The sequence below is a fragment of the Girardinichthys multiradiatus genome, chromosome 21 (assembly GCF_021462225.1).
Source record: "Girardinichthys multiradiatus isolate DD_20200921_A chromosome 21, DD_fGirMul_XY1, whole genome shotgun sequence".
In the NCBI taxonomy this organism is placed as follows: domain Eukaryota; kingdom Metazoa; phylum Chordata; class Actinopteri; order Cyprinodontiformes; family Goodeidae; genus Girardinichthys; species Girardinichthys multiradiatus.
The window spans coordinates 41,979,729-42,002,665 of NC_061813.1; the positions used below are offsets into that span (position 1 = coordinate 41,979,729).

Sequence of the window (22,937 nt, forward strand, 5' to 3'; positions counted from 1 at the left end):
ATGTCCTCAGGCAAAGTTGCTGTAATCCATCAATCCGTTATGCAGATATAAACTTTTGGTACCAATAGCGTCCCCCTGAATGAATGTGTATCAAACTAAATATATACACACAGTAGCTCATCACCTATCAGGATCTCTAATCTTGTTTGCAAATCATGAAATATGGTAGAGATATAGTCAATTAACTTTTGTGCTAGCTTGCACTTAACGTTTGTCCGCAGGTAGCTTTAACAACATTCAAACATTTGAGAATTATTTTTACACCATTTTGTTCCGCTAACTCTGTAGATGGTTTGTACAGAGTTCCCTCTTGATTGAGCCTAAAATGTAGGAGTAGTTATCGAAAATAGATTTTGCCTTTGTTATGACGTAGCAAAAAAAGTATAGTTAGCCGGAAGTGGGCGTGGCCAATTTCAAAGTGAATCATCCAAGGAACAAGGTGATATGACGTTATGAACGCTTTGTCATACGTAATAGGTGCACCTAGTTGTTAGGGGTTCTGAATTTTAGAATCTGAGTAGCGGTTGTGGTTCCCTACTTGGTTGCTATGTCTGTTTTTTCTCAGCGTTTTCTGGTTCTTGTGCCCAGCGAATTTTAGCAGTGAATAATAATAATAATAATAATAATAATAATAATAATGTAAAAACGAAGCAAAAACAATGGGGTTCCCTGCTCCCAGCGGGCTCGGTTGGAACCTTAAAAACATGGTTTGAGTCTCGAGCTGCTGCAGTTGTAGCATTTTTGTCCAGCAGGTGGCGGTAAAGAGACAGAATCTCTGAAAGCTGCTCTTTGTCACGTTTCTTTGCTGAACACAAGCAACACAGAGACGAACAAATAGGATTAAACAGACCTGATTTCATGAGCAGGTCTGTCATTTATTTATTTGAGTTTTTAAAACAGTTAAATATTAAGACAAATTGGACCAGGCTCAACAATTGCTGTTTTACAGCAGGTTCTAGTTTTGCACAACATGAAAACACACATTTATCCAACATCACATCAGTATAGACAGAAGAAACCACACTCTAATTTACCACCTGTGAGTGATCGCAGTGTCCAGCAGATGACCCACATGAACCTTCTGAAAAAGGGCTGACATAGCAGAGAATCTTTGGTGTAGAGCAGGGGTGGGCAAACTTTTTGACTCGTGGGCCACAATGGGTTCTAAGATCTGACACAGGGGCCAGGAGCAGATGGATGTAATATTTGTATGAACTAATATAAATGACATGTAAAAGCCATAACATAAAAAAGGTTTTGTCCTTTAATAGATCTTAAAGCATGGATATGCAAGGCTTATTGTTCAAATTATTTTCCAAATACATTTTTTTCACAACACAATAGAGAAACTCATGTTCGGCGGGTCAGATGAAAAACCCAAATGGGCCGCAGTTTGCCGATGCCTGTTGTAGAGACTCAATGTTTGTCTGTTATAAGTGAATTAATTTCAAATTGTATTAAGGGAGTGTTTTCAATGCAGACAATGAAACATTAATATAACTCCGCATAGATTCTTGTATTCATGAACAGGAACATCATAAAGCAAAGAGCAACAAAAATCCAACCAGCTCAAAGTTTAGTAAGAGATAGGGACCTTCACCATCCAGCAGGGGGCAGCAAGTCGCTCCGTTTCTACCTCAGAAAGTCCGGCCGTAAAGTAACAGATTTTCTCAGGAAACAACCAAACATGGATTCATAATTGACCTCATCACTCCAGAACATTTCCATTTATTCATATAAAACTCAAAAATAATTGGAGTCAAAGAGACACAAACAAAGATGTAACTCACTTAATGAAACATTTAGTTTACGATCTGAGCCAGAAAGACGGAGAACTTGTTCATAATAAATAATAAAAGAAAAAGAAGAACGGCCTGAAAATTAAAACAGCTTCCTGATCCAAATGGACCGCAGAGAGAACCAACACACTTCACTGGAAGTAAAACAGGAGGATCAGAAAAGCAACAAAATAGAGAAAGAAGAATTAAGAGAAGATATATCGAGAGATAAGAAGACATATTAAAGAAATAAGAAATGAAATAAAAACAACAACAATGGAAACATTTTAACAAGCAACAAATTTCTATAAAACATCTAAATGAAAAAGTTAGAACCCCCCCCCCCCCCCCCCCCCCCCCTCCTCTGACTCTCTTTCGGTGTCTCTCGACCCCGTGACGTCACCAGCTGCTCGGTACACCCTCTCGGTGTCTCGCGCTCTGTGTTTGTCTGTCTCGTGCGCAGAAGCAAGCCGGAGGATCAAAGAGCTGAACTCACCTGTCTGCACGCTCACCTGGCCGCGCGCGCAGTCCCTCAGAGTGCGCGATAGCGCGTGTTGGATCACACAGGAGAGGAGGAGGAGGAGGAGAGGAGGAAGAGGAGGAGGAGAGGAGGAAGAGGCTCGGAGTTCTCAGGAGTTTTCCCTGAACATGGAGCGGACTGGAAGTTTCCTGCTGGCCGCCGCTCTCTTACTGGTTTTACTGGGAGTTAGGGGAACCCGAGCGGACACATTCGAAGGTAAGTGGACAGTCCGGGAAATGGTGGTGCGGTGGGTTCTGGAGAGGGTCCGACTCGGAGGAGGAGGGGCTGCAGAGGGAACATGGGAGTTTCTGAGTGTTGGCATCCAAGTTTCCAGCTGGAAAATCTCCTCCTCCTCCTTGCTCTTCCTCCCCACTTCTTCTCCCCTTTTCCCTCCGTCTCTCCTTTCTCCTCTTCCTCTTCTCTGTCTCTGTCCGTCGGTTCGGGAGTTCTGGAAGCTCCGCCTGACCTCAGAACAGGAATACAAACAGCAGATCCTGGAGCCTGAAGGGAGCCGGAGTCTTTGTTTCCTCTTCCTTAGAATCAGTTTGGTTCCGAACCCAGCACTGACCCGTTCCTTAGAACCAGCCCCCAGATTAAAACAGAGAAGAACAATTTTAAATCAGAGATCTTATCGGATGAGGCAGTCAGTCCCTGGTACTGATCCTACTAATCTCCTTCTCTGCAGAACTCCGGATCAGAACCATAACTGTTTTTATTCCTTCATGTAAAACAGAATTTATTTATCATTTTCAAAAACCATCTGAGATGTTGGTCACATTGGTCCCAGTCGCTGCATGTGATCAGTAGAACCCAGTAGGACCGGATTCAGAGCTTAGACAGCTGATGATCCATCAGAACTGATTTCTCAGGTGTAAGTTTCTGCTGTTTGATAAATTAATCAGAACCAGTCTGAATATTAATCTGTGTATTCATCAGAGTTTAGATGTTTCTGCTTTGCTGCAATGGAACCAAACACAGATCTGAGTTCTGCTGCAGAGGCAGAGCCAGAACCGCAGAACAATGATGTTTGGATCATTTTATTTTCATTAACCTGCAGCTTAGTTACTGATTTTCTGATCCGGATCAGCTTCAGGATTTTTCTGGATCAGCTTCAGTTTTCCTGATTGATGAGTTTGTGTTTCTGATCAGATTTAATTTGTGTAACAAGCTGAAGGTCTCTGATTGGTCCGTTTGTCGTGCAGCTCTAGGTTCTGTCTGTCTTCCTCATCTGTGCAGAAATCCTTTCCTCCGCACTGATTGGTGGATTTAAAGGCTCCATTTCAGTTTCCTGAAACCTGAAAACATTCAGTTGAACCTCCAGCAGATGTAAGACATCCAGGCTCTTTGGAAATTAGTCCCAGTGTGACCTATGACCCATCGTCCTTCTGCTTCCTGCATGTCATCACCTGATGAAGATCACAGGCCCTGTCCCAATACCCACACTACACCCTACGCCCCTCTATGAAGTGTTTACTTTGTACAAGTGCATGTAGGGGTTGAAGTGCGCAGGTTACAAGCTGTAAAATTGGAGAATTGGGACAATAGGAGTGACGTCATCGACTTGCACCTCTGCACCGTAACTGTAACATCAAAAAGGGCGGGAACCAGCGCTGTTTTCAGTTTTGCTGCTAAAAAAACTATTTAAAACTGCAACAAGTAATTGTTTTGAGGAGAATAAAGTGCGGGAAGCGACGGAGGTTTATACACCAGACTCGCTGCACCAGTGTTTGTTTGAAAGATAACTTCAGTGTTATGATCTACTGGCCCAGACCCACTCTGAACCCACTGGTTTCTTACAATGTTGAGTCTGGAAAACCAGTAAAAAAATATATTTGTCGGCTTGCTGTCTAAAGTTTACGCAGTTCTTATTATTCTGATCTGATGACTGGTTACGTTGACGGTTGTGATTGGTTTTTGCTCAGAACGTCATCTGCAGCAGTGAATTATGGGTAATATACTTCGGCGAAGTCCACTTTGATGCGGGCTTCGCCGAAGGGCAGATGTGGAGCACAAAGGGGGCGGGGCTAAGGACCACTCTGGAGAATTGGGAAACACTACGGACTCGAACCCATCAACGGGAACAATTCAGGGACACAAGGGTGGAGGTGCGGGTATTGGGACAGGACCTGAGAGTGCCGGGAATGTTGTCATGATGGAGAACAAAGAAGAGCAAAGAAATGTGGGTTCATCTAACTCCATATCCTCATTGCAGACCCGGTTTTAGAAATGGGTTCAGACTGGTTATACCTGGATTTAGACCTGGGTTCAGACTGGTTAGACTCAGTTTTAGACCTGGTTTCAGACCGGTTATACTTGGATTTAGACCTGGGTTCAGACTGGTTAGACTCGGTTTTAGACCTGGGTTTATACTGGTTAGACCCGGTTTAATACCTGGGTTCAGACTGGTTAAACCCGGTTTTAGACCTGGGTTCAGACTGGTTAGACTCGGTTTTAGACCTGGGTTCATACTGGTTAGACCCGGTTTAATACCTGGGTTCAGACTGGTTAGACTCGGTTTAAGACCTGGGTTCAGACTGGTTAGACTCGGTTTAAGACCTGGGTTCAGACTGGTTAGACACGGTTTTAGACCTGGATTCAGACTGGTTAGATCCGGTTTAATACCCGGGTTCAGACTGGTTAGACTCGGTTTTAGACCTGGGTTCAGACTGGTTAGATCCGGTTTAATACCCGGGTTCAGACTGGTTAGACTCGGTTTTAGACCTGGGTTCATACTGGTTAGACCCGGTTTAATACCTGGGCTCAGACTGGCTAAACCCGGTTTTAGACCTGGGTTCAGACTGGTTAGACTCGGTTTAAGACCTGGGTTCAGACTGGTTAGACTCGGTTTAAGACCTGGGTTCAGGCTGGTTAGACCTGGATTTAGACCTGGGTTCAGACTGGTTAGACTCGGTTTTAGACCTGTTGTTCAGACTGGTTAAACCCGGTTTTAGACCTGGTTTCAGACTGGTTAGATGCGGTTTTAGACCTGGTTTCAGACTGGTTATACCTGGATTTAGACCTGGGTTCAGACTGGTTAGACTCGGTTTTAGACCTGTTGTTCAGACTGGTTAAACCCGGTTTTAGACCTGGTTTCAGACTGGTTAGACGCGGTTTTAGACCTGGTTTCAGACTGGTTATACCTGGATTTAGACCTGGTTTCAGACTGGTTAGATGCTGTTTTAGACCTGGTTTCAGACTGGTTATACCTGGATTTAGACCTGGTTTCAGACTGGTTAGACTCGGTTTTAGACCTAGCTTCAGATTGGTTAGACTCGGTTTTATACCTGGGTTCAGACTGGTTATACTTGGATTTAGACCTGGGTTCACACCGGTTATACTTGGATTTAGACCTGGTTCAGACTGGTTAGACTCGGTTTTAGACCTGGTTTCAGACTGGTTAGACTCGGTTTTAGACCTAGCTTCAGATTGGTTAGACCCGGTTTTAGACCTGGTTTCAGACTGGTTAGACCCGGTTTTAGACCTGGGTTCAGACTGGTTAGACTCGGTTTTTAGACCTAGGTTCAGACCTGTTATACTTGGATTTAGACCTGGGTTCACACCGGTTATACTTGGCTTTAGACCTGGGTTCAGACTGGTTAGACTCGGTTTTAGACCTGGTTTCAGACTGGTTAGACTCGGTTTTAGACCTAGCTTCAGATTGGTTACACCCGGTTTTAGACCTGGTTTCAGACTGGTTAGATGCGGTTTTAGACCTGGTTTCAGACTGGTTATACCCGGTTTTAGACCTGGTTTCAGACTGGTTAGACCCGGTTTTAGACCTGGTTTCAGACTGGTTAGACCCGGTTTTAGACTTGGGTTCAGACTGGTTAGACTCGGTTTTTAGACCTAGGTTCAGACCTGTTATACTTGGATTTAGACCTGGGTTCACACCGGTTATACTTGGATTTAGACCTGGGTTCAGACTGGTTAGACTCGGTTTTAGACCTGGTTTCAGACTGGTTAGACTCGGTTTTAGACATAGCTTCAGATTGGTTACACCCGGTTTTAGACCTGGTTTCAGACTGGTTAGACGCGGTTTTAGACCTGGTTTCAGACTGGTTATACCTGGATTTAGACCTGGTTTCAGACTGGTTAGATGCGATTTTAGACCTGGTTTCAGACTGGTTATACCTGGATTTAGACCTGGTTTCAGACTGGTTAGACTCAGTTTTAGACCTAGCTTCAGATTGGTTAGACCCGGTTTTATACCTGGGTTCACACCGGTTATACTTGGATTTAGACCTGGGTTCAGACTGGTTTGACTCGGTTTTAGACCTGGGTTCAGACTGGTTAGACCCGGTTGAAGACCTGGTTTCAGACTTGTTATACCCGGTTTTAGACCTGGGTTCAGACTGGTTAGACACGGTTTTAGACCTGGATTCAGACTGGTTAGATCCGGTTTAATACCCGGGTTCAGACTGGTTAGACTCGGTTTTAGACCTGGGTTCAGACTGGTTAGATCCGGTTTAATACCCGGGTTCAGACTGGTTAGACTCGGTTTTAGACCTGGGTTCATACTGGTTAGACCCGGTTTAATACCTGGGTTCAGACTTGTTATACCTGGTTTTAGACCTGGGTTCATACTGGTTAGACCCGGTTTTAGACCTGGGTTCAGGCTGGTTAGACCCGGTTTAAGACCTGATTTCAGACTTGTTATACCTGGTTTTAGACCTGGGTTCAGACTGGTTAGACCAGGTTTTAGACCTGGGTTCAGACTTTGGTTAAAATTGGACTCTGAATGGAGATACGTTTTAATAAACTGTAAAGCCTCTGTCTGCGGCCTCAGGGTGTGTTTGATTTCCCGTACTGACTGTCCCTCTCTGCTGATCTGTGTATGTGTGTGTGTGTGTGTGTATGTGTGTGTGCATGAAAAGCAGCAGGGAATGAAATTAAAATTGTTCATGGTCTGAATCCAAGATGGCCACCTTACAACCTCGGTGAAGGAGCAAGGCTGATGCCTGGTTGTCGTGGGTAACGGCAGGTGGATGTGCTGTAGGTTGTATTTTTCTTGTAATTTAATGCCTGAATGATGAGTTTTGAAGATGAAGCTTGTTTGGTTTGAATGTCTTCCTCAAAGTTTTGGAGTTTAGACTCAGATGTTTGTATCTCTGGACATTCTGGTCCGGTTTTACCCTCATTGTTCATATCTCAGAGTCATCATCGCCTAAAGATAAAGATCATTGTTTGTTAAACTTTGTTATACTACCCAGGTGCATCCTGGGTAGTATAATTCACTATATTAGATAGTGAAGGATTGGTGTGTATTCATTTTTCCACCTCTTCCTTTCACGATCTTTCAGGAGTCAGTAGTTCATTTTATCTGTTTTAATATTTAAAACAAGACAGTCTGTACCTGATAGAACAATGTTCAGAAATCATCTAGGCTGTTGCAGTTTGTTTTTACAGCAGAACATCGGGTCTCAAGCAGGATTTAACCGTAATGTGACATATTCTCACCATGACCTGCATCCCAGCTGGTTCCTGGATGATCCTGGATCCAGCTCTGAAGACCACAGAATGTTCCTTTAAAGTGAAACATGGAAACAAAGAGCAGACAGTCTGTAATTAGAGTGCGACTGTTAACTCAGCAACACGCACACACACACACAGTTTCCCTGATGACCTGCTGTGTCCAGGTTCAGGACTGTCGCTGATTCAGGACTTTACCTTTTCCTCTGAGTGTGTTTTACAAGCTGTGTGTGTGTGTCTGTTGCAGTATGAGTTACAGCATGAGTGTGTGTCGGTGTTGTGTTCAGGTGCAGTCAGCTCTTTGTTCTGTCTCGTCAGGGTTTTAATGAAGCTCACAGATTAAACACACACTAACCTCAGATGTGTGTGTGTGAGGGTCCTCAGTCAGGTAATTATCTATCTTAAGAACTCGGCCTTCTTTTCTTCCACCAGGTTCAACTGAAGAACTTTATCTCTATTAATGTAAGGTCTGCTATGTTCCTCAGTCTGTGGAGAGCATTATGGATCACACTCAGACACAGAACTGTGAGCATGAGGGAACATCAGCTCATTTGGTTCTGTGGTTGTTTGGACAGGAAATGACTTCAGAGCCACTTGGTTCTAACCTCTGATCCAAATTACTGTTAGAAATACCGAATAAATAAGTCCAGGAACAATTTTAGAACATAAAACAATTTCATGGTCCAACTCCAGTCCTGAAGGTCCAATATCTTGCTTGTTCAGAAGTTTTCTATAGCCCAATATGCCTAAATGTAATTTTTCCTTACCAAGCCTGTGCATAACTTCATGCTTCATGACATGCTGAGGAGGTAATTCATCCATTTAATTCAGGTGTACTTGAGCAGAGATGCAACATGTAGAGCGTGTAAGCTGAAATAACAGCAAATAAAGCATAATTGGAGAGTAGTATGAGAATGTAGCGAAGAGGGTGAAAGTGGTCATTATGTCCTCCAGCAGCCTAAGCCTACAGCAGCATAACTACAGAGATAGTTCAGGATAAACTAAGCCACTCTAACTATAAGCTTTATCAAAAAGGAAAGTTTTAAGCCTAGCCTTAAAAGTAGACAGGGTGTCTGCCTCACGGACTAAAACTGGGAGCTGGTTCCACAGGAGAGGAGCCTGATGGTTCTGGATTAGTTGGTTCTGGGTCAGGTAGTTCTGGAACATATGGCTCTGCAACAAATAGTTCTGAACTTGGAGGTTTTGGATGAAAGGTATGTCAATCAGACAATTCTGAAACATATAGTTCTGGATCAAATCATTTTTGAACAGATGGTTCTGGATCAGGACAGGTTCTGGCTGACATGGAGAGGAGTTTTTCCTGGACTTGAAAGGACACTAATAAGTAGTCCTTTCACTAATACAGCGGGGGGCGCTACTCAGGCAGCTGTTTGTTTCCTATTTCTGTCCTTTCTTGACCTGACGTGACCTGTGACTCTATGACTCTGTGACCTGTAGTATCACCAGAGAACCCGGCTGTCCTATTGGTGTTCTTCATCTAGATGGCCTATTGGTAAAACCCTGTTTACTGTCGTTTCTTCAGGTTCTAGTCGTACTGAATCCATTTTTCCCTTAAAATCTGAGCCAACTTGGAGCTGAAGGAGCGTGGATCATATGACCCGGTTCTCAGCTGCCAGTTTAGGCTTTCAGCTGCTGATCAGACGCCTTTAATGGTGTTAGAGGTTAGAGCTGAGGTCCTGCCGTGGTTCTACTCTGTGTGATATGCCGTGTTACTGTGTGGGTGTTCTTTTAGAATTCTGGTCGGGTCTGAGAAAAGAAAGGAAAGAAATCTGCTGAAATTTAAGTCTTTGGTGGTTTTATCGTTGAGATCATAAAAAGACAAATAAAGCCAGCAGGTTGGAAATAAAGATAATAGTTTCTTTGTGGAACTATACGGACCTAGAACAGAAAATCGGTCTACCTGAACCTTCGTCAATTAGCTTCTGAACACGCTTTAACAATTCAAGGTTATGACTAAAAGCATACAATCTGGAGCACCACAAGGTCCACCGTTTGGACCCCTAACTTCTCAGTCTGTAATTTTTCCTGTTGGCAGGTCATGTAAAAGACTTTGGATTTACCATGTTCATAATCCATCTCCACATTTCATAGCTCTTAACAAATCAAACACCATGAAGTTCACAGCAGAGAAAATCAAACTGAGCTTCTTCAACTACTGCTGCAGAAGGGAACTTGAAAGCCATTCAGTCTGTTGTTCGGAAACGGTTTGCTGCTGAACTCAGGGTCACCTGATGATGAAGATGTTTTGAGTCCCGTTTGGCTGCAGAATGTTTGTGACCATGTGTGTCCATCTCTTGTTCTGTTGTGGCTGCAGGCTCTGGGTCTGCAGCTGATGCTGGTGAAGCTGTGTCTGATCCTCCTGCTCGCCTGCAGCTTCCCACTCTGTGTTGTAGCTGCTGGAATTTAAAGGAATCTTTGTTACTTTAATCTGAAATACGAGCTGGGAATTATCTGCAGCAACACAAACATCCAGCTCTCTGCGTGTTTGTGTTCTGTCCGGATGGATTAAAGAAGGATCCCGGCAGGTCGGGCTGCTGCCATCGGCCCCTGTGGCCCCCAGGATTAAGGCAGCGTCTTCAGAGCGGCGGGGATTAAAGGAGCCGGATTAAGACTCCTTTTGTTTAACGTGTAAGATGAGATAGAAGACGAGGAGTCGGATTTGTGTTTCTGAGAGAGCACAGAGAGAAGTGCTAAGCTCTGTCACTGAGATCCAAATCTTTCCCGGTCCCAGAACTCACAGGACCACTTAATGCTTTGAGGTCACCACACACACGGACAGCATAATAAGGAGGATTCAGGAATTTTACAGTGAGGATAAATCCTGTTTGCTGATTTTAAAAGCAGCTGCAGGACAAAGATAAGGAGGTTTAACTGATCAGAAAGACAGGGTTCTGCAGGAACCCAGCCAAGCAGCAGCTCGGATGTGAGCTGGGACCTTGGTTCCTGGGGGAACATCAGGAGGCCCATCATGAACTTTCTGTTTCCAGGGGATGGAACAGGTCAATGTTGTTACATCTTACTGTGACCTGTGTTGGTTCAATGTTCTGGAACCAAACTCTGGAAGAAACATTCTTCCAGGAAGAATGTTTGAGTTGGATCAGAATCAAAGTGTTCCTACGTAGAACCTTTAGATTTTAGAACATCTCTGGATGAATCGACAGAATTATTCTACAGGCGAATGGATCCAGAAAGTCATCAAGAGAAGAAACCGAATGAAAACAACTTTTAATATGTGAGAGAAGAATGAGCTGCAGGAGCAATGACAAAGACACATTTTTTAAATCAGGATCAGATTCGTCCCAAACAGGACGGGACAGACAGGAACCAAGACCCGAAACATCACAACCTTTCTAGCTTCAGCTTTTCTTCCCTGATCCACATGTTTTCTTATCATCTGCTGCAGGGCCGCTGTCAGGGTCTTTACAGGTGGACCGGACTGATTCACCTGGGTGGGTCATGTGCCGGTCACCATGACAACAGTGGGAGTCCAGATGTCTCAGATTAACCAAATTATTCCTTTGACATGAGATTATAAAGAACAGTCAGCATGTCTTCACTAGATTACCCCCCCCCCCCCACACACACACACACACACTCACACACATACACACTCACACACACCGCGTGTGTCTAACAATAATCCTATGACTGTGATCAGGGATTTGGACCCAAACACTAATCACACGCTGACATCTCTGGACAGGGATTAAACACACACTGTGACTCTGTGTGTGTGTGTGTGTGTGTGTGTGTGTGTGTGTGTGTGTGTGTGTGCGCAGTAATTAGATAGGGATCAACGTGTTTATGTGTGTGTATCTTTATAATCTGTGTGACATGTTTCCTGCGTGTTCAGCAGGAATCTCAGACAACACACACTCTGAACCAGTTCACTGCAGGTTCTGGTTCTGATGCATGTGTGAGAACCTGTGGTTCTCTGCAGAGGAACATTCTCAGTGTTTTCTCTGTATCTGCTCACCATCAACAGTTCCAGTTCCACAAGTCAGTAAGTTTCCAGACCAACTTTATTTATAAAGCGCTTTAAAACAACAGCTGAGACAAAGTACTGCCCATAACTGCAAACTATTAACATACACTGAAAGAAAACATATATATAAATACAAATATGACAGATTAAGATAAGATTAAACACAATAAAACCAATTAAACCAACAAGGTCAAACCAAGTCTTTCATGCTGAAAGCCAAAGAGAAGCAGAAAGTGAAGGAGTCTCTCTGAAGTCCAAGGGTCATTCCACAGTTAACGAGCAGCAATAGGTCCTGACCCGTCCAAGCTTCCTCCTAGATCTTGGTACCTGCAGGAGCTGCTGCTGGGCCGACCTGAGGGGCTGAGAAGGAAAGTAGGGATGAAGAAGCTTAGAGAGGTATGGTGGGAAAAGGTCATTAAAACATTTAAAAGCAAAACAAAAGAAGTTTAAAATGAACTCTTAAAATGTACTGGCAACCAGTGGACTGAGGCCAGAGCAGGGGGATGTGTTCTAGTTCTGCCCACAGACGTTCTTAGAGAGCAACCAGCATCATGAAGACCAAGGAACACAGCAGACAGGTCAGGGAGTAAGTGGTGGAGAAGTTTAGAGCAGGGTTAGGTTCCACAACAACAGCTGTGAACATCTCCCTGATCTCTGTTAAATCCATCATCTGAACATGGAGAGAGGATGGACCAACAGCAGATCAACCAAGACATGGGCGTCCACCTAGACTGACAGGCTGGGCAAAGAGAGCAGTAATCAGAGAAGCAGCCAAGCTTGCTATGGTGATTCTGGAGGAGCAGCAGAGACCCACAGCTCAGGTGGGAGAATCTGTTTACTGGACAACCTAGACTTAGACTCCACAAGAGTTACTAGAAGGAAGCCAAAGTTATGCTTGCAGTCTGGGAAATCCATGTAGGAGACGCAGCCAACCTGTGGAAGAAGGTCCTCTGCACAGAGGAGACCAAAGCTGAACCTTTTCGTGGCACATGTAAAACTAACACTGCACCTCAACCTTAACATATCATCGCTATAGTGAAACATAATGGTGGCAGCATCATGCTGTGGTGAAGCTTTCTTTAGCAGGGACAGGGAAGTGGATCTGATGGGAAGATGGATGGAGGACAATTCTGGAAGAAAACCTGTTAGGCTGCAGAAGAATTTAGTCAAAGTTTAGACCAAAAATACAAATGAGAATCCGTGGTAAGATCTGAAAACTGATGTTCCCAGATGCTCTCCATCCATCCAACGTGACTGAGCTTGAGCTGTTTACCAAAGAAGAATGGAGCAAACCTTCAGTCTCCAGATGTTCAAAGCTGGTAGAGACCCCAGAAGACCTGCAGCTGGACCTGCAGCCAGATGTGGTCCTGCAGAGTTCTGAGTCAGGAGGGTTTAAGACAGATGTACACTGTGTGGTTAAGCTTTCATCAGTGAAACTTTTTTAAACCCATGAATCATTTTTCTTGTGCCTCATGCAGTGTTGTGTTTAGTTGCAGGTAATAATATAGGACATTCCCAGACTGATGTTGACTGTTACTTTTAGCCGAGAACCCAGCTGCATGTCTCTGTCTCCCTGTCTCTGTTTAACAGTCCCTGTTTCTCTGCCCCTCTGTCTCTCTGTCACTGTCTCTGTGTCTCTTTGTCACTCTGTCCCCATCTCTCCTTCTTTCTGTCTCCATGTCTTTCTGTCCCTGTCTCTCTGTCTCCATTTCCCTGTCTCTGTGTCTCTGCCCCTCTGTCTCCCTGTCTGTCAGTTTCCCTGTTGCTCTGTCTCTGTCTCTGTGTCTCTTTGTCGCTCTGTCCCTGTTTCTCCTTCTCTGTGTCTCTTTGTCACTCTGTCCCCATCTCTCCTTCTTTCTGTCCCTCTGTCTCCTGTCACCCTGTCTCCCTGTCTGTCAGTTTCCCTGTCGCTCTGTCTCTGTCTCTGTCTCTGTGTCTCTTTGTCACTCTGTCCCCATCTCTCCTTCTCCCTGTCTCTCTGTCTCCTGTCACCCTGTCTCTCTGTCTGTCGGTCTCCCTGTCGCTCTGTCCCTATTTCTCCTTCTTTCTGTCCCTCTGTCTCCTTTTCCCTGTCTCTGTGTCTCTCTGTCCGTCTCTCTCTTTCTGCATGTCTCCCTCTCTCTGTCCCTCTGTCTCCCTGTCCCCGTGTCTCTCTGTCTCTCTGTTGCTCTGTCCCTGTCTCTCCTTCTTTCTGTCACCCTGTCTCTCTGTCACCCTGTCTCTCTTTCACTGTCTCTGTGTCTCTCTGTCCCCATCTCTCCTTCTTTCTGTCACCCTGTCTCTCTGTCCCTGTCTCTCCTTCTTTCTGTCACCCTGTCTCTCTGTCCCTGTCCCTGTTTCTCCTTCTCTTGGTCTCCTTGTCTCCCTGTCTTCCTATCCCCGTGTCTCTCTGTTGCTCTGTCCCTGTCTCTCCTTCTTTCTGTCTCCATGTCTTTCTGTCACCCTGTCTCTCTTTCACTGTCTCTGTGTCTCTCTGTCTCTCTCCTGTGTCTCTGTCAGGTGCAGCTCTCAGCGAGGCCACAGGAAGGAAGGAAAACTAAATATTTTATTGGGATTTTAAAGCTTTTCTTTTTTCTCTTAATCACTATGATAATCATCTGAAAATGCTGCCAGCCAGCAGATAACACACACTCTGAGCTTCCTGTGTGTGTGTGTGTGTGTGTGTGTGTGTGTCCCACAGGGACTGGAGGCCCAGGAGCTCCTATTTAACCTAAATTACTACAGTAAATATTCATCCTCATATCTGTGTGTTTAAATATTCATCACATCGTCTCTGGATCGGTGGCGCTGAGCTAATCTCTGGATTCAGCTGTCTGAAGTTCTCTGAAAAGAGTCGCCACAGATCCACAAACTGCTGGCAAATCAGAAAACGATCCGATCCATCCAAGTACTACAGAGTTTGTTCAGTTGGTCCAGGTAGTCCAATTGGTCTTGTTGGTTTCTGATTGGTTCTGATCATTTGACCAGTTGATTCTACTGTGTGTGGTTGTCCTTCCATCTGGTTGGTTCTGGTCCTTCAATTGATCCAGTGGGATATTTTGGTTCTGTTGATGCTGGCCATCCAGTACCTTTCTGTTGATTCAGCAGCCTTCTGTGGTGCGTTCACTGTCCTCCGTACTAGAGGTCGTCCGACATTGTCAGCCTGCCGACATGTTGGGTGATGTCAATGATGGTGAAGAAGCTGGATGTTAAAAATAATGCCCATGGACTGGATCTGATGATGATGGTGGACATCATGAATGCAGCTTGTAGTTTGGATCAGAGGAAGGAGAAGAATGTTTTGATTCTCCTCCCCTGATGTTCTCCCAATGGCTCCTGAAGTGCATCATGAAGCTCAAAACACAGTGAAACGGTTACAGCAGGATCAAATGATTTATACGGACCATACTTTGAAGAAGAAGCACATTTCCTCTGGTGTCTCTTAAGGATGGATGCAGAAATAAACCCAATCTGTCCTGAAATGTCTCCACCAACAGATGAATTGACAAGAGAACAAGAAGGATGCACAAGTTTTAAATGGTGTGTTTAAGTACCTTGTGCATAATTCGACAGGTGATGAGTGGTTCAGGTAGATGAAGATGTTGATTAGGCTTCCGTCACTCCATCAGATCTTCACGGGGTTTATGTTGACAACTGCTGAGTTTCTGACATGTCAAAGCCGGCAGTGAAAGCACCACAGTTAGAGTGTTGCTTTCACTGCCTGTTGTAAAGACTGAAGGCGCTGTGCAGATGTCCATCTGAGTGCGCTCAGTGAGCGCTGACCTCCTGCAGTTGGAGACGTCTTTGTGGCGAGGACAAGTTTCTGGGTCACAGCGAGTGCTGTTTTCCTCGGGCGGCTGCAGACTCTGAATGTGCCACCAGACTCTGATTAATGATTGGCTGCAAGTGTGTCAGAGCGTAACCACGGGAACCTGGATCACCTCTGGGATTGGCTGAGGTTAAAAGAGGGTAACTCATGGAGACACAGGATCGGCTTCCTGATTTGGACGGTTAGAAGGTCAGCCCACTTCTTTCTTTCTTTCTTTCTTTCTTCCCTCCTCCTGTCTTTCCTTCGTCCTGTCCTTCCTTCCTTCTCTCTCTCTGAGTCCTTCGGTGAATCGGATCAGGACAGGTTCCCCCCAGACATCAGGTGGAGGCTGAGTCTTCAGATCTTCAGATGAAGTTTCAGACAGTTTGTGAAGGTTCTCTCCTCAGAGATGGTTGCTTAGCCTCCCTGTCTTCTCTCTGTGCTCCTGTTCGTGTCTGTGTGGGAACCTTTGAGGGATGATTGTGTTCTGTTTGGGTTTGGCTGTCTGTGGGAGCGGACCTTTTCCATCTCTCTGCTGGAGGTTACAGATGACCTTCTGAGTGCTGGAATGTCGGAGCTGACTTTCTATGTTTCCTGGAATAGAGTCAGGAAGTTTGTTCCAATCAGAAAATAAATTGATCCGATCCATTTCTGGTTCCACACAGGAACCTCTTGATCCAGACGGAGTTTTTGCTTGATCAGATGTTCATTTATAAAGGAACTTGTGCTGTGGAGATTCCCAGTGATTCTGAGGGCGGGTAAGGGAACTCTGAGGAAAGATGCAGAGACCATCTTTCTGTCAAATCTGGTAGGTTCTAATGTGTTCTGATGATCTGTATGTTTTCTGTGGATTACGGAGATTTTAAATTAAAACATGTTGAAATATCTGACCTGTTGGTCCTGGATCACCCAGAACATCAGAACCCTAACCCCAACCCTATCCACAGCACAGCTTTTAAACCACTGGGTTCTACAGAAGAACCTGTTTTAATGGAACAGCAACATCATCTCTCTACTAACAAAATGCACATTTAAACATGAGACAGGAAGTGGAACCAACTCAAAGTTATTAATTTAATGAACGGAAGCCGCACAGAGTAGCTAAAACCAGAACCTGCCCTGACCCTGAATAAACAGAACCAGTTAGGACCCATTTGGAACGTCAATAAGGAACGTCCTCTGGATCTTTTAGAACCCCAGGACCACTTTTGTCCATTTATCCTTTAAAGAACCCAGAGGCATAGAACTCTGTTTCTGGTACCAAGCAGTGTTTTTAGAGGCAACAACACTTCATCCAAGATCCTCAGAACTTCCGGGTCACAAATCTGGTTCTTCTGTCTGAGGTTGTGGTTTATTTTAAACTGTGGACCATATGAATACACCAGAATTTGATGGTTCTGAGTACTTCTGAGGAGGTTAATTGGATCAAGCTGTTCAGGTTTCACTGTGTTATGTTAAGTTCTGATGGTGTTCTGTTTGGATCCTGAGGACTGTTCAGGAATGAGATGTTAGTGTTGCTTGTGACGGTGCTCTTTTTGTGGTTCTGATGTCGGTGTTTTTGGATCCACAGCCCGCAGCAGGACATGCAGACAGGCTGACAGGTGGTGTCCTCTGGGTGGACATGTTGACTGATGAGGATGGACAGGGGACACATGGAGACATTCAGACCTCTGCCTATCAGCTCCCACTCTGAGAGACTTGCCTCTCTCTCTGGCTCTTCATGGACCGTCTGTGAGGAGCTTAATTCGTACACAGGTTCTGGTCCAGAATTCCGGAGCCTGTGGGTGGGTTCAGAAGTCCAGATTAGTTCAGTTCAGGCACCTTTACATACAACTCCCTTTCATACCCAGTTATGGAATCCAGTAATATCCAGTCATACCTTCACATTCAGATCTAGATACATACGGTTCAGTCCAGTTCAGGTCCAGTTCAGGTCATACAGCTGATGAGTAGTGAGCAGTTTTCTGTCCAACAGTTTAACAGCTTAGAAACAAATTACGTTTTAAGCATGCTTCTGTTGTCAGTTAGGCCCAGTTTGAGGGTACGGATCAGTACCATGGTTTTACAGACAGGATATCAGTAAGTAGTTCTCAGTCAGGTACTTTAGGGAAGCGTAGGAACCTTCATCATTTCAGAGAACTGTCCTTTAATGTAGTGATTCATCAGAGATATGTCCAAAGACTGTCCTATTCCTTCTTTTCCTCTTACTCCATCTCTCCTTCCTCCTCCTCATCCTCCTCTTCCTCCTTGCCTGGAGCAGTTGCAGCTGAAGTGAGGAGGAAGAGGAAGACAGAGGAAGAAGAGGGTCAGATAATCAGTGTGTATGTTACAAGGCAATTATTAGTAATTACCATATTATTCTAAAACCGTCAAGCAGACAGCCTCAAGTGCAGGCAGATGACACACACACACACACACACACACACACACACACACACACACACACACACACACACACACACACACACACAGCCAGAGGCAGCAGGCTGACTGCTGCATTATTCATGTTTGGCCGCAGGCAAGTTAGCTTGGTGTGCTAACCCTGATGCTGGTACTGTTCCTGCTGGAGATCACAGTTTACACACACACACACACACACACACACACACACAGTAACAGAGAATGTACCTTCTCTAACACCCTCTATAACGGTGCGTTCAGGGTTGTAAGTCTATGAGGACACTTTGGAGAAACTTGTTGAACCTCAGTTCTGGATCCAGGGTCAGAGAAAGCAGGGAGGCTCTGATTCCTCACAGAGACTTTGTTTCATCACTGTGACTCTAAGCAGAACCAATGTCATTAAATGGACCTTCTCATTAATCTCCTCCGCTTGTCTCTCAGCATCTTCTGTCTTTCAGCGAGTGCATCTCCTCTCTGTCTGTCCCATTCTATTGTCTGTCTAGTGCCTCTGTGTGTGTGTGTGTATGTGTATGTGTGTGTGTGTGTTGAGCAGCATCTGTCTCTTCTCATCACACCACCTCTGCTCCGAGCCCTGCTGGGAGCTAGGCGTGTCATCATGTCTCGTCCAATCATTTCTCAGGATTCAGGGTGTTAGCTAACGGCTAACTCTGAGGCTAACCACGCAGTGACAAGCTGATGGGTGTTGATAGCTGTCACATTAGATGAGCCTGGTTTCCCCCAGATAATTGTTTGTGGGTCAGGGGTTGTGTTCATGCAGGCCACGCTGTGCTCGGCAGAGTCCAGTAGAGCACAGCGCCTCCCTCTGTGTGGAGGCTCACATTGCCATTGCCTCGGACTAAAGCCCTATACTGCTATAGGCCATTTATCATTTTTGAGCATGTATGTAAAGTTTTGAGCTATGAAATTCCACCTAAGATTGAAACTTCTCGTCCTTTAAGATCTTCATGGTTCTTTGTGGGATCATCATCTCTCTGTGGAAACAGAACTCAAATAAATCATTAAATGACCCAAATTTAGGCGACCTTCATGTCTCTCAGGGAACTTGGCATGTTGGAATGAACCTGTTCTGTCTGAGAGTGTGTGGTTGGTCTGAGGACCTGATTCTGGGTCAGTGGGACTCGTGGTAACAGATGTGTCATTTTCTTTCTTCAGGTTAAATTTCATCTTGAACATTATAATCTGGATTATTTTAATCTGAACCTTTCTAATCTCACTTTTTATTCTCGTCCAGCTGTCCACACATGAAAGGGAAAGTCTGCTTTCTTTGGCCTAATAAAGTTCCTCTGTGGAGGATTCTATTCTAGAACGAGTTAACATCTGAGCCCAGCAGCAGTCAGGGCTAACCCTAACTGGACTAACCCAGTTAACCCTGACTGGTTCTGTTGCATGTGATGACTCAGCAGTTACAGAACCTTTAATCATGGTGTTATTTCTAGAGAAAATCTTCTCAAGCCCAGAGACGTTTGGAGCGTCGTTAACATTCAGCTGGTGATCCAACACTGGCGACCACAGAACAACAAGACTCTGTGTGTGTGTGTGTGTGTGTGTGTGTGTGTGTGTTCTGATATCAGACCCAAACAAAATTAAATTCTTTGTTACTGCCGATCAAATCAGAAGAACTAATGGTTTAGCTAAGAAATGCTGACGTGATCAGTGACCCTACTTCTGATTCAAAGGGATCAGGTCTTCAGACTTCAGGCTGGGTCTTTGACTCTGATAGATTTTAAGATCTGAGACAGTCTGAGGTGCAGTTTGGACCTGAAGCGAAGAAATGTACCAGATTAAACAAGATTAATAATGGTTTCCTGTCTGCCTGATTTGGAAATGTAGCAGCTGTATGTTGGACTCAGATTGATGTTGGTTTGTCTCAGAAAGAGACGAAGGACTTTCAGATGTTTAGCATAACTGCAGAAACTTGGTCAGACCAAGAACTGTGAGGAAGTTCATTAACTCATGTTAGCTTAACTTGATTTTGATAAAAAATTTGCAGAAAAACCTATTATGAACCAAATTGTCTGAAGAACAAAACACATTAGTGGTTCCTTTCTCTTACAGTAGGAACCAAATATTGGTCAATTGCCTGTTCATAACGACATCATTTATTTCTGGTCCGTTTCATCTGCTCTGATTATTCCAATGATCCGGTCCTTTTGATTTGGTCCAATTACTCCCGACCTATGAATGGCTCAGGTTAAAGACCATCAGGTTACTCCTGAGTCTTAAATAAACAGCTTGTTCTGTGAAAAGAACCCTACTTCAGGTACCTTTGGAAGAAATCTATGGTTACACCCTCCTCTCACTGAATTAAGGGTACACTGAGTGGCAGAACCAGGGTCTTGGTAAGGTCTGCTGGAGGTTTGAAGAATAAAATGGGCTCCTCTTTATGTCAGGAAATGTAAACCTTGCATGGGAAGATCATGGTGTTATATGAAAGGTTCCTGAGATTTTGGTGCTGCCATGGTTGACAGACCTTCTAACTATCGCATAGAGGAGCTGGACAACACATGTGGAGTGGCAGATGGGGGTGATGGTCCCAATCTTTAAATAGGAGGAGTTTGTTCCAACTAGGGTCGTTTTTAGGGTCTCCAAACATTGGGGGCTTTAGCCCAAATCCAAAATATTTAGATTTCAATAAGACAATTTATAGGTAATTTAAAGTTAAAATAATATAGGACATATTGTACCAGTTCTCTGTCTCAGCTGGTTTTAGACTGAATGTAAATTATTGTGAATCAAACAAAAAAGGTTTACAATAATTTTACTTTTAATTTTTGTTAGAAGCTGAATGAAGGACAAGGAGAAACAGAGTTTAGTCCTGATGAAAAACCATTTTACTGAAGCAAATAATGACACATTTTGAGGTATTTAGAAAAAAACGTAATCTGAATTTTTGCTGACAAAAGTTTTTCTTAAACTCAGATATTTACTCAGGACCAGATAAATGTGCTTCTTTTCTCATCTACATAAATGATCTTTTTAAACTTTATTCTCGTCAAAGTGTTTCACTCCTGAGGCTCCGTTGTCTTTATTCTTATATTTCAAAAAAACAAAACTGGTATAAAGTTGATTTTCTTAAATCTTAGTCAAATTTTAAAATCCTAAAACACATTTATTTATTTTATTATGCCAAGAGGTTTTGAAACATTTTATTAAAATTGTTCCTTCTTTTATGAACCTGTTCTCTTTTATCGCCATCTTTTCAGCACTTTATTCCACTTCTGGAGAAATTTGTCCTGCCAAAAATAATAAAAGAAACATTTTTCAGTTCTTACTATTAAACACTTTGAGAGGAAAGGATGTTAAGTTGTGGTGTTTAAAATATAGCATAGAGCCTCATCCTGGACCTTATCAGGACTAATATTACAGTTATTAATAACAGGATACAGGAGACGTATGTCTCACCTTCAGTAAAACTCTATCCTTGTTTAATTAGTTTATATAATATTTCATGTGTAATTCAGAAAAATAAAATAGTTAACTAATTAATGGTCCACCTGTGATGAACTATGATTTATTTCTTAATTATTCTGCATCTTTAAACCCAGAGCTGCATGTTTAGAATCAGCAGAAGATATGAAAGAGAAGATGGAGGTTTACTTTCTACTACGTCTTACTGGAACCAGGAGATATTTTCCTGGTTTATTGAGCAACACCTGGTTCTGTCTACATGTAGAACTGGACTATAAGACTGGCTGCAGCCATCAGATGATCTGAAGGACCTTTAAATGTGTTCAGCTACGTTAGGATTAAATGATTTTATTGTGACTGAAGTAAAGGACCAGATATTTTCACATTATGATGCAAATCCCACTAGAAGCTCACAGAGAAGGTTGCTGCTGTTTTCTATCACAGATCATTTAACTTCACCTGTAGCTCAGGTGAAAGTTCCTCATCATGACCCTGAAGATGCTCATTAGAGTGAACCTCCACCTCATGTCTTGCTGGGTGAATCAGTGATTATCTGTAACTTACAATCAGTCCATCCTGAGTCAGCATTCAGGTTTCACCACCATCTTCTCCTGGGTTAAACCGCTCTGCCTCCACCTGTTCCTGAACACACCCACCAGCCTCCCTCTCTCCAGCTGGCTCCATGGTTGCTCTGAAATGATCTCTGTTCGAGGCGCTCAGTGTAACTTTTCAGGTAATGAAGGAGGCAGGTCGACTTGGAGTAAACTGCTGTCTCTGGCTGTACGCGTAGTTGTGCATTCGTGTTGCTGCGAGTGCACAAATAGCTAATTTTTGTCTTCTCCTTTTAACTCATTGTCAGGTTAGGTGGAGCGGGACGTGATTATATGGAACACAATTGAAAAAATCTGATTGTTTTTAAATAAAAACTGAAGTCCATTACCATGTTGTGGCTGCATCTTTTTAATACTTCTACATTTCTTCTATCAAGAAGTCCGGGGTTATTCAGAAAACATCCGAACTATCTGGTTTCCCCTGTAAGTTTCTTCCTGTTTCTTCCTATTATAATTATTAAAGAGAAGCTCTTCAACTCAACATGCTGCTCCCGAGTGTTCATCTGCACGTTGGTCCTACAAAAACTCAGCCTAATACAACGAATAAGCCTTTTTTAAAGCATTCAGACTTGAGAAGGCTATACTTGCTTTTATCAGCTCAAGAAATGACTTGTAAAGCTCTGTATGTTGGGCTCAGTCAGACCTCACTCAATCATCTGCAGCTGGTTTTTAAAGTTTTAAAATTGTTTGGCTGAATCTTATTTATCTGATTTGCTGTGTCGTTGTGTGTGTGGTAGATCCCCATGGTCTTCATCCCAGTTTTTATTGAATGAAAATGAAAGGACCCAGTATGTTCATCTGGGTGAGCAGGTGTTCTCAGTAGCTTCTCCTGGACAGACCAACTCTGACCTGGGCATTTTTAAATCCAACCTTAAAACCTTTTCATTTAGAAAGGCTTTTAATATTTAGTAGTTTGGTGGCACTTTATTCTAGCATT

General features: G+C 43.8%; 1 protein-coding gene across 1 annotated transcript in view; it reads left to right on the forward strand.

Annotated features, from left to right (window-relative positions):
* The first annotated feature begins 2,139 nt into the window (after nucleotides 1–2,139).
* Nucleotides 2,140–22,937, forward strand: part of LOC124858044 (receptor-type tyrosine-protein phosphatase mu-like) — a 174,168-nt gene continuing 153,370 nt past the window's right edge. Inside the window, exon 1 of the mRNA XM_047349761.1 lies at nucleotides 2,140–2,514. Within this exon, the coding sequence (XP_047205717.1) occupies nucleotides 2,427–2,514 (88 nt within the window). The 5' untranslated portion in view covers nucleotides 2,140–2,426. The remainder of the gene's footprint in view (nucleotides 2,515–22,937) is intronic.